This window comes from Erithacus rubecula (genome assembly GCF_903797595.1).
Source record: "Erithacus rubecula genome assembly, chromosome: 11".
NCBI lineage: Eukaryota > Metazoa > Chordata > Aves > Passeriformes > Muscicapidae > Erithacus > Erithacus rubecula.
The window spans coordinates 8970205-8982540 of NC_136663.1; the positions used below are offsets into that span (position 1 = coordinate 8970205).

The window sequence follows — 12336 nt, forward strand, 5'->3', positions numbered from 1 at the left end:
AAGATAAGCTCTATAAATAGGTCTGGGGGCATTTTTTCTTTACATGGTTTGTTCATGCAGCCAATCCTGTTCCCTGACATTATTTAACCTTCCAGGTAACCGAGCCTGAAAATTCCCCCCACTGCCTCCTTGTACAAAATAAGGACTTTGCCTAATGTGCCACCACTCCACTGCTGAAGTAACACAATTGGTGCCCTGTTCCCCACTCTCACGGGCTGCAGCAGATGTTGGCAGCAAAGCCTGTTCATGCAGTGGTTGGAAGCCCTGTGATTAAACTCTTTCTTTTGATGTGCCCTGCGGCTGAAGTGTATTTTCACACGACAGCTCTCTGATTTTATTGCCAGGTGCTGAGTGACAGCGGATCAGAGGGTGTCTGATAAATCATCACTGTGCAGTCACCTCACACAGCTCCAGCTTGTAACTAAACTTTTGAATCTGAGCTACAATAGTGCACATTCACTTCTACAAGCAGCTTTTCAAGATGGTCCAAGTCAAATAAAAAGTGAACGCGAAGATCAAATACTGAAGATAAATTAAGTTAGTATTTAACAGACCAGTCATCAGAATATTGAGCACCAGGAAACACACACTGTGACTGTGGGTGTCAACACACCCCAGAAGGCTGACATCTCAAGGCTGGGTATGTACTCCAGGAGCCAGTGTATCCTAAGGTTTACACTAGTTAATTTAAAACTTACCAGATAAACATAAAAGCCAATTTATTTCTGAATAACAGCATACAGACAGACATTTTTATATGGTTATAAGCTCCAGTGTCACACAGTACAGAATCTTAAATTTCTGAAATGTATGATGCCCTTAGAAATCCTTGAGTTTTCCTCTAACAGGCTCTGTGTCTTGGCCACAGTGTTTAGGAGAAAGTAGTCATTACCACAAGATCTGCTCAAAGCCAGGAGAGAATTCATCAACTCTAAATTAAACACAGATAAAAGCAAAAAAAAAAAAAACCCATGAAAGGTAATAGTGACAGCACTGGGAACATTTGCATGCTTTTGTAAACAAAGCTGGGGCAAAATCTGCAAATTAATGCTCCATGAGAGTCTTTCTGATGTTTTTAAAGCTGTAAAGGTATAAATAAAGGTATTCAGCAACAGATTCTAACATCAGTAAGCAGCCTGAAAACATGTCACTAAATTGGCAAAATCAGCAATATATGGACATATCCTGAAATGCATTCAGTCTGTAGTACTTTAAAATTTATGTAAAAGCAAGACTATTGATAAAATTTTCCAAAACTTTCTGTTGCCAGATCACAATATCAGATGTTATCACAGAACACCATTGAGAACAATAACTCCCTGCAATTCCAAAACACAAGAGTTCCAAGCATTGAGGTAGTGAGTCAACAAATCTTTGTTTATTTAACAAAGTAACTACATTATGCGTTACCGCCATGATATTTGTAAACTACATTTTCTAAACGGAGGGATTAAGAAACCAGATGTCCTTGTAGCAGAACAGAATTATAGTTCCCAGCAGCAACAAGGATTCAGAATGTGTTGCAACTGATGTTACACTAAAAACAGTCTCTAACTTGGCTTTTCTTTTTAATATAATGGCAAAGCTAATGAAAAACCGGAATTGGACACGTCTGTTTCAAAAGCCTACTGTTATTTTTTAAGTCAAAAAAATAAGAAATGCCAAAAGTCCATTTTAATCTCATGATGGTCCAGTGGCAAAAATACATTTCAAAAGGATTTGACCTAGAGCCTTTGCTGGGATTATAAGCAGCAGCAACTCATCTAGGGGGTAGGACTGAAAAGGAGAATTCACCTTCCTTTCATTCCCAGGAACAGGTAAAGTGATGGATGTGTTCAACATTATCATGCAATTCAATGCCACACCTTTTAGGAAGGAATTCCTTATCTATGTCTTTTCACAACAAAACACAGTATCCTTTAAAAAAAGTATACCAAAGTTCAACCAAAGGTATAATCACCTTGGATTCTCACCATACACCCAAGTCATTCAAAGCCTGGAAACATCAGTTAAAAGGTGTTAAGCAGCATTTTAAACAAAGGTAAATTTTAACAGTTAATCTCCATGAAGCCCATCTTGCACCACTAGCATTGATTTTTGGTTGGAACAGTGGAAAGATTATAAAAAATTGACTTCAAGACTGCAGGAGGTGAAACAATTACAATATCTAACCCTATAAGAAAAAAAATAAAATACTGTACTCCCTTAGAATAAAAAGGGGAGAGCTGATTGCTAAATAAAACTTCTTTGTAGCTTTAAACTTAGAATTTCCACATAGCTCTATCTTTAGGCAAAGGGATTATTAGTTCACCACCTATTGTGCCACAACACATAAGGTATACACAACACAAATAATGCAACCAGTGCAAGGCTTCTGTGGACACTGCCATGCAAAGGCTGGATCCTGCATGGTGCTGCATCCCACAGCAGTTGAGAGCACACCACACCTTTTACAGTCAGGATATTTGCATTTTTATCTGCTCTCAAAACAGAAAAATGTCAATATGCACTAGAAAATGCATTCTGTCACGCTGCAGTAACAGGACAAATTTTAGATTTGGTTTTCCCCATTTGCTGTAATTCCCATTAATGTGCAATGAGCTACTACAACGTGGATACAACTGAATAAGTTTTATCTGTCTTATTCTTTTTGGTTCAGGACAAAAAGCTTATATTTTGTCAAAAAGCATGGTTTTCAGTGAATCTGTTCTGCAGTAACACTTCTAATATAAGAACATTTTGCAGTTCACTCACTCTCCATGACACTGACTTCATCAGGGCAAAACACATGCTATGAATGTATGTGCACACATACACACCTAAGTGTGCACAAATACTGTTTCCAGGACATCCACCATACCTGTTCTTTTAAATTTCTCAAGCAAGGCTTCTCAATAAAATAAAAATGCATTGAGGTAGATTTACTTAAGATAAAACTCTGACATAACTGCTAATACTATATTTTCAAGCCTCCACTGTGAACTTGTGGCAATAGAGAAAAGGCAACACCACCAGTGAAGACTGGGTATAACATTTCTCTCACATGATTTACATCTTGCTTTGATTGGTAATTTAGGTGATCCAGTATGTTATGCTGTCTACACCCATGGCTCTATGAAGACAGCTTCTTAAAATATGTTGAAATACTGGTATAGAATGTATTTATTAGCTGAGAAAGAAATACAAAGCTAATCAGCTTATATTTACTATGATATAGTTTCTCATGCTTATTTTATTTTATTTTGTCATGGGACTTACCCCTTATTTGTAATAACTGTTTCCCTTTCCTACACTCCAGCAATTTATTAAATATATTTCTAAGTTTTTAGATAGCAAATAAAGTGATACCCTGAATAGATAATGATGCCTTAAGAAGAAGTGACAACATGTTTATAAACCATTCTGGTAATATACTTTTGTTTTTTTAGCTGCACCCAAGAGGTCTGCTTGAAACCAAGATTTCTACTGCTACAGTAACTCATCATCTCTTCACCTATGTCAAACTATAATCCTTTAATTATTTAATTAGAGGTGGTGAATTGCCAAAATAAAAGAGTAGGACTTAAAATGAAGAAAAGGCAATAGAAACAAATTCAATTTTCTTATTAATGCAAGAATAATTAAGTAAGCATAAAAACCAAAACCCACCAGAAAAGCCTGGTTTATTTACACAAATATTTTCTTTCTAGAAGGTTAAGGATTTTTCTAAAAGGTGTCAGAAAGCCTTTACTTACTTCCTCATACTCCTCTTCCTCATCATCATCAGACACAATATTATCATTGAATGGCTCTTCTAGAAAGAAGCAAAACAAAATGGTGTCAGTTAAGGTGCACATGTACAACTTATCAGAATCTCATTATTGCCTCACTTTTAGGATTTAACCTGATTCTCATACAGACACATCTTTTTCAGGACAACTATTGGAATAACTTGATCCTATAAGCCTTCTAGAAGTCACTGAAATCAATTTATATAAAATGGCAGACATAAAAACACTCTGGAACAGTTACTTTCTCATAAAATCCACAGGGATGTCTCACTGTATTTACTGACAAGACTTGAATGGAAGTGTGTGCACCTGCAAGTTTGTCTATTTTTAAAATATTTTTTCATAAGAGACTCAAATTCTCCCTACAAACACTTCAATAGTAAACTGCTGTTGTACATAAAAAGTTAGTACTCATGCAGAATACTTAATTTAACTTTTGGACAAAATTTTTTCCTCAGGAAAAAAGTGGCCAGGTGTATGCTAGAAATCTGAAAGCACAACTTGTACTCGTCAATGACTCAGACAAAAGCTCTTGAAAATACCATTTCCAGGTAGAAGAGAAGTGGTTCTATAACCCTGAAGAACAGGTATTGTATAGTGGAAATACAGTGCTTAAATACTTTATTTGTTCTTTTACAAGCCAGAATTGTAAGACAGGCTGTGCTCTCTTTTCACAAGCCAAAGAAAGCAGTTGAACTTGTTCTATGTTTACTGTACAGAGAAATGCAACCAAAATTAATCTCCTTCTAATTATTTGCTTTCTCTTTCTTCAGTCTTCCTTTCAGACACAGGCAACAGAAAACTGAATAAATATTCCCCTTTCTCAGTCTATTAACAACATCTACAATTCTTGTGACTCATCAACATACTCTCCAAAAAGGATGGTCTCTGCTCCCTATTCTGGATAAACTATTTCACATAAAGCTACACCTCAACAGAGTAAGAGATAAGCACAGACAGACCTAGTCCCTAAATCCTGTTTTACAAATTTCCACTGCATTTTTGTAGTTGGCAGCAGTCTCTCATTACCATCAGACTACTGGTATGAAAGAAAACAGTCGAGGTCATTTTATTTACAGTCTCAAAACTTCGGAATTGTGTCTTACTCAGCCTTTTATTTCTTATTTATGACTACAATATGAATTTTTTAAATACACAACTTTCAAATCCTGACATGCACTATTCACCCTCTCTCAGACCATCACACCATTGTTATTCTTTGAGAGTTCCAATGCCAAGTAAAAACACGAGCTTTTTTTTATAGCTTTTGTGAAAGATTGAAAGCTCTGATAGCTGGATGTGTTCTGACCTGAATTGAGTTGCTTGATAACAAATTCAATCTGCCGAACCATCTCTTCATTTCTTTCCTTGATAAAGCAGCGCAGAATTTCTTCCATTCCCTGATTGCAGCAGAAAACATTGTTAGATCAGTATTTCATGTCACTGCAATGACAGAGATTTCTTAGCTAGATTTTTTTTTTTTTTTTGGTCAGGAAAACAGAGTCAGTGTGAAACAAACCATGGTGTCTAGTTCCAAATGTTGCACAGACAAAATAAATATAGATTGGTTCGAGGCTTAAACAGAGATATGTCCATGATGAACAGCAAATTTTTACAACAGATCTGCTGCTTTTGCCTTCTGAATTCAGTACACAATAGTCATCAGAACAGGATAAAATCTGCATCCACAGAGACAACAGTGCAAGGTTCAGAGAAGGAAAGCAAAAAGCAGAACCAGCTTTGACTTTAAACCTGGTCTCTATGGTCCCTCATAGCCTTGATATTGTGTCTTTAAGCATTTAAGACCACTTTCAATACTCTGTGCTCTGTGAGGTAGAACATCTGACAACAATTATGTCTCCATAACTCTCTGGGTTAGTTCCTAAGACACAGAGACATGCTGCTATCCCAGGAGCAGCTTCCTCAAACACAGAAGTTGAAACAGTTGTTACCATTAGACTAACTTTCACAGGAAATCAGTTCCTAGTTCTGAAACCTTCCTCCTGCCTTCCCCAAATAACCATGTCTATACCAGGCAGAAGGAAAAGCAGCAAGAACTCATTTTAGTGGCTACTGACCACTGCAGAGTGAGCTACATAAGGTGAAGAAGAGGCAGGTGAAAGCATCTCCTGGGCTACAAGAAGTCTACAAAATGCTAGAAGGACACACAATTCTAAACACCTTTAATTTATAATTCAGACAGAATCCTTCACACTACTGGGGCTCTATCCCTGGGAAAAAGACCTGGCAATATGGCAGAAGTGTTTGAGACATACATTCATAATTTCCTGAGGATCAAAGGGGAAGGCCTCTTGTGGGTTCCCCTCTCAAAATGCCCTGGTTCCCTGCCCCCAGCTCTGCTGTGCCCTGCTCAGCAGGTCCCTGTCTGGGCATCTCTGGCAGAGGTGGTGATTTTCATGCTATGCAAAGCAGCACTTCTTACCATTTCTTTGGCTTCTTCTCGGACAGAAGGGATGGCCAGAATACTGTACAGTGCTCCATTTACATATGACTGGATCTAAGAAGAAGAAGTAGAAATATCATGAAGAAAAACTCTTACATTAACCCCAGCTGACTATCAGCAAAATACAAGAGTGAAAGTGTAGGATAACTATACTTCAAAGAGTTTAACCAGGCTAGACTGGACTTGCAAAAATTCCCATGTGGGAAATAAAGAACTTTCATGATGCAAATATACTGTGATATAGTTGATCTAAACCAGTATGCTACATGCCAATTCCCCAAACAGCCCCCCTGCTTCTGATAATATATTCTTGCAAATTGACCTAGCCATAAGAAAAAAAAAAAAAAAAAGAAAAGGAAGAGAGAAAAACAGAAAAAGAAGGTTAGTTTCTGACAAATGCTAATGGCAGTACAAGGAAAGGACACAGAACAAAGAAAAGACCCTGCCAGCATGAACTCAAGACATGTTTCAAGCATTGTAGCCTTAGGCAGGATGATAAAACCAAACCAGCTTCAAACAACCTCTCACTCTGCTGCTTCTTACTGTCCCTCAGGAGAGGCAAAAAACCTGCCAGCACAAAAGTTCTGAATTATGGCTATTGAAAGCCACCAGATCTGTCAAACTAGTTTTACCAGCACTTATGTGAGCCTTTCTAATGGCCAGTTACTTTTGAAGCACTAACATTTTCAGTCATCCTCTGTCTGTACCTTTGGAAAAGTGAATAATGAGGAGGCCTAGGAACAAGGGAAGGTAAGGGGCTGGGATTTACACAAGAATTCCACAGCTTCTCAGGAAGCTCTCCTCACACCCAAGAGCACTGTATTCTACTTTTGATAATAAAAATTGATCTATTTTTCAATAATAAAACTTCTGTCAAAGTAAGTGCAAAGCACACTGTAAGAATGCATCCTCTGAGACAAATTTCAAAATAATTTTAAGGCACAGACTTCAACAACATGGTAGCATTTTCTAAGTATTTCAGTCTAAGGATTGGTATTTTATCTTGTATTAGTATATATTGTCTGAAACTTTCATCATTCACAAAACAAAGGTGGTGAAAGGATGCCATATAGATATGTTAAAATTAATCAAAACAATGCTAGTGAAGAACTGATCTACATCTTCTAATAAATTCATAACACGTGGATGAAACACACTTTGTTGAAGTGTTCTCTATTTTCAGTTTGTCATAAACAGCACCCCTTGATGATACAGTCATTACATATAAAAACAAGACACAGAATTTATATTGAATTTTTAATAGAAGTCTCCAAACACCTTGCATAATTCTAATGGAATTATTCTAGAATATCCTGTTAAAAATTCTGCCTCTATAAATTCAGCTTTGTACAATATTTGTCTGCATTTTTTTCTGCCTTAAATTTTACTCCATGGCTAAAGAAATGCCCCTCTGCAGAGACAGCTGAAGCAATGCTTTATATATCAGATAGCAGTTACCAGAGTGATATGCTGACAAGGATCAGGTAGAAATAAAGGTTAAAGTGACAGGTCAAATCATGTGGAAGATGAAAAGATATGAGGGCTTGAATGTCACAAGTCTACTACTTTCTTATAGAATTCTTTAAAACCACAGCAAATGTATTCCCCCTGTTATGTTCTGCATAACAGGTTTGCATCACACATTGTTCATCTCATGACTGAGTTAAGCTTGAGGTGATTTGGTGCATGACATTTAAGCAGCATCAGAAACTGCAATCAGGGCACATGGACTGCATGGTAACTGCATCCCAAAGCTCCCACTCTTAGCTGCCAACATTTGTGAAAGCAAGATATGTTTCTGTCTAGAAAAACCTCTGCTCAAGAAAATGAAATTTATGCATTAGTGAATTTTAGCAAAAATTCATGCAACTTAATTACTTGAGGGTCTAATAAAGGAAATAAAACCAATTTACTTTTTACATTTTTTCCTTTCTTATTTTTTAATTTTTTATTTCCATCTTTTCACTAACCCAAAGTTTGTTGTACAAATACCTTAGGATTCTCATGGTCAAGAAGACCAGAAAGAACTCTGAGCATGTGGTTTGGGATACTTGCACATATTTTCTTCCCTGCAAAGGCAGAACACATAAATATACTTGAAAAATAGAACAGATCAGGGCAAGTTTCTTTCTTACTTTTTAGAATCACTAATTATTATTGCTTATTATTAATTATAGTTTGCACAGAGAAATACTATTTCTGACAAATACTGCTCAGCATAACTGAGTTGAAATCAGTGAAGTTACTCTGGATTGATGCACCTGCAGTCTTGGACAGGATGCAGTACAAAGGGGATAAGGGCATTTTAAAATTTAACAAAGGCATTTTTTTGCTTACAAGAAGCAGACAACTTTTCACCCTTACCTTACTTTCTTTTTAAAAGGGCATTTAATTTAAGCTCTTTTTAAGTATCTTGGACACAGACAGGATCTTATTTTTTGGGGGGGTTTCTGCATTGTAGAAGTGAAAGCAAGGAAGGTGAAACCTTAAGCTCCTCATCATTACTCCTCAACCCAGTTCTTTCTGTTTAGAAAGAAATCTCTTATACAGAGTCTGTAAGTGGATAAAAAGTGTCCTTTGAAAAGTGGGCCTGGAATGTAGCAATGGCAGCCTTCACATACAAATATGAAAAATAATCAAATCTTATAGGCTGCCATTGCTTATTTATTTGCTTAATTCTTTAAAATTTGGTGAACCTAACCTCCCATAATTGGAATTCTTAGGAAAAAAGATGTGCTCCAAAGCATTGGCTATAATACTCAAATATCTCTGGCTGTGGTCCCTGCTGCTGATTGTAGACTCTTGAAAGAATCTTGGTAAAACAGGAAAAAAAAAGATTCTCAATCCTCCTTATTTCTTGGAATAATGTTGTAATTCAAAATGTAAGACCTGCACTCCGTAGACAAAGATTCATGAGCAAGGCAGCACAATACTCCAGGTTGTAATCAGACAGGCAATCTGGGTCTATTAGAACATCAACCAGCCAGAAAATCAGCCCATCTTTGATCATTGCTGACTGCAGTGCACGCCTAGGATTAAAAAACAAAATCAGATCACAAGTGTCAGATTACAACATAAATAGCTTTCAAATACATTTATAGCTGGTACAAGCACAAAAAAAAACCAAAAACCCAAAACCACCAAATCTCTAAACTATTAATACTGGCAGAATCACTAAACTAATTAACAAAGACTGAAGAAATTGAAGATGCAGATTCCCATATGGTTAGAGGACTAAAATGTTGTTAGATAGATTGTGGGGGGGGTTGCCTTTTGTTTTATTTTCTTCTTTTTAAACCTGTGCACTGCTGAGTTAAGTTTCTTCATTGTTTTCTCAGGCTTCTTACTCCAGCTAAAATGGCATTTTCAATTGTCTTTTAAAATTGGTTTAAAAAGCCAGCTACACACCATAAAACAAATTAATTACTTCTTCTGTCATAGGTAACCATAGCACTGTAGCACTTTTGTACTGTTGATTTGACAAATAAGGTTTTTTGCTTGAATCTATTTTCACTTTTCTCTAGAGATTCTTAAATCTCATGCTCTTTTAACTCAACTTATAGTTGCCCTCAAAGACTATGCTGAATAAAGTGCCATGTGGCCAACTATGATCTACAATAGAATTCCACAATATTCACAATACAAAAAAGAAGTATATACTGGTAGAAAAGTCTTACTGAAGAACAGCATTTTTAATAACATTATTTCCAAGAGGCATAATACTTAAATTGCAAAGATCAAAGCAGGTGCTTTCTTGGCTTTGGTCCTGAAAGCTCATTTAGTGCTGGATATTGCAGCAGGTCTATGGCATGGACTAAGCTAAACAAGACAGCATCTGACCACATATTAAAAAAGTTTCTTTTATGTCAAGTATCTGGAATTAACCTCCTGTAAGATTGGCACTTTATAGAAAACAAAAAACTTCCCAATTTTCAGTATTCATCCTGACTACTGCAAAAACAGAGTTCCTAAGATCATATTTATTTGACAAATGGAGCATGCCCTTTACTGCTTTTGTGTATTTCTTTTGTGGTGGGCACTTGAGTCAGATTGCTAATGCACAAGTAAGAAACAAGACAGCCCATGCATAGACAGTTTCAGGAAAGAGGGTCAACAGGATAAAGATGAAATCCCTGAAAAATGTTTGCAGAAAGGATAATGAAAACCTTGTGCTTTGGAATGTAACACAACTCTTTTTTTCCATGTAGAATCGTCAGAGCTTTCTATGTTAAGATTTTCACTTCCTTCAGTTAAGGAACACATACAAAGCACACAAGGCTGTGGCAGGACATGCACATTTACTTGAGCCTTGACAGCTGGTAGGAAGTCAGGTTAATTCAGTCAGCAAAACTGAGTTCTCCTCCATAATAAGTGACATTGCTTTCATCAGCCATCAGGGGTTCTGATGATTGTTATGGGAAAATCAAGTGCTCTTCTTTCCTCCCTGAACAGAGCCTAACTAGGCTGCATTTCCTCTCCTGCTGTCACCACCACACGCTGTGCTTTCATCACCTGAGGCTGAATTTCTGCAGAGCCCCCAGAACATTCTCCCATGTAAGAGAATCCTTGTCTTCAGCTTTCAGTCTGTCCTCCAGCATTTGCAGCAATGTTGGGTTCTGAGAAAGGTAGGCACGACCTGGTGCAAAAAGTGATGAAAGAACAGATGCTGAGATAGCAGCTGTGACAGAAAACCTCCCTCTCTTTGGAAAAGTAAGCAGGATTGACCTCAGTTTCCTCTTGACAAGCCACAATCTTGTGCCAAGATCCAAACAAACCTGCACAAAGTTGTGTAGCAGACCAGTTGCATTCAATCCAGACACTTGGGGTATCAGAGGTTCACACTTGTCAAATCAGTACCACACAAAATCCACTTTGAGTATATGCTTTCTGATATATCAGTTTTATACAATTGAGAAAAAGAACAGAAATGTCCAAGGAGCTTGGGAAAGTCAGGTGCCCTCCTGCTACTGACTTCAAATGAGATTTCAGTGCCTAGCAATACTTAGCTCCAAAAACAGCAACAAACCAAAAGCCACTTTGGGACAGGCAGAGATACTAAGCTGGATATACATGCATCTGGATTGTTAGCAGTGATAAACAAAGATTTATTCAGGTGAGGATCAGGAAAATGCAGGAGCCACAGTAGTTACTATTGTACAGCCTGGTAGCAGGTCTGCCCACAGGACCCCTAATTAATGGGGATTTTTCTCTTTAACATTCACAGAGAGACTAAAGACTATATTAAAGACAGTATCTGAGTAAGTTCCCAAATCACAGATCACAAATCATCAAAACAATTCAGAAATACTGAATATTCAGTGCCAAAATAATAACTTTTCAGATACTGAAAAGCTGTTTTGAATGCATGTAACAAAAGATAGTGAATCCCTAGAAAAAGGGTAGAAATTAGGCTCTAAATTTCCACATGCACTGGCATGCACTTGTGAAGCACCAATAAGACAGCATTATATTAAAATGCTATCTTATTTTTGCAGTGAATCTTTTACCTTCTATCAGTGAAGCAAAAGCATTGATGAGCCTTGCCATATACTGTCTGACTACCTCACTCTTAGAATATAATAATTGGAGGACACTTCTCTGAAAAACAAAGCAAATGTTAATAAACCACAAAGAAGGAAAACACAAAAGTTAGTCTTCTATAATGTTTTAAAAGCTGCATTAAACTTACATAGAAAAAAAACCCTTTGAATGTATATTGATTTGTCAATGATGTACAATAGTTTTTTTTTATTGGCAGGGTGCTGAAGGAGAGATGGAAAATTAACAAACAGGCAAATAACAGCTTCTCAGCTGAGTCTGTTAAAACACCATTAAACTCTGTGGTGTACAGTGGTAGCTATAATGAGCCAATATAGTCCAGTTAAAGCTGGTACCTAAAATTAATATTCAGTCAGTGACAAAAAAATCCCCACAAACCAAAGAACTTAGTTTTGTTGATGAAATTAAGCACAATAATATCACCTGAATAGGAATGCTTTTCTTTGACAATGAAGAGTGTGGGAAGCAGCTCAAGTAAGTTACCAACACCACCACCTGTTTTATATCAGGCTTTACATATAACTTCCCTCCCACAGAAATTTA

The 12336-nt window shown here is 36.9% G+C and overlaps 1 protein-coding gene across 1 annotated transcript in view; it reads right to left on the reverse strand.

Moving 5' to 3' along the window:
- The window catches only part of ARMC9 (armadillo repeat containing 9), a 58583-nt gene that overhangs the window by 19842 nt on the left and 26405 nt on the right, over positions 1 to 12336 (reverse strand). Inside the window, 7 exon segments of the mRNA XM_079315452.1 lie at positions 3735 to 3793; positions 5080 to 5170; positions 6214 to 6288; positions 8227 to 8303; positions 9124 to 9263; positions 10747 to 10870; positions 11742 to 11832. Of these exon segments, the coding sequence (XP_079171578.1) occupies positions 3735 to 3793; positions 5080 to 5170; positions 6214 to 6288; positions 8227 to 8303; positions 9124 to 9263; positions 10747 to 10870; positions 11742 to 11832 (657 nt within the window).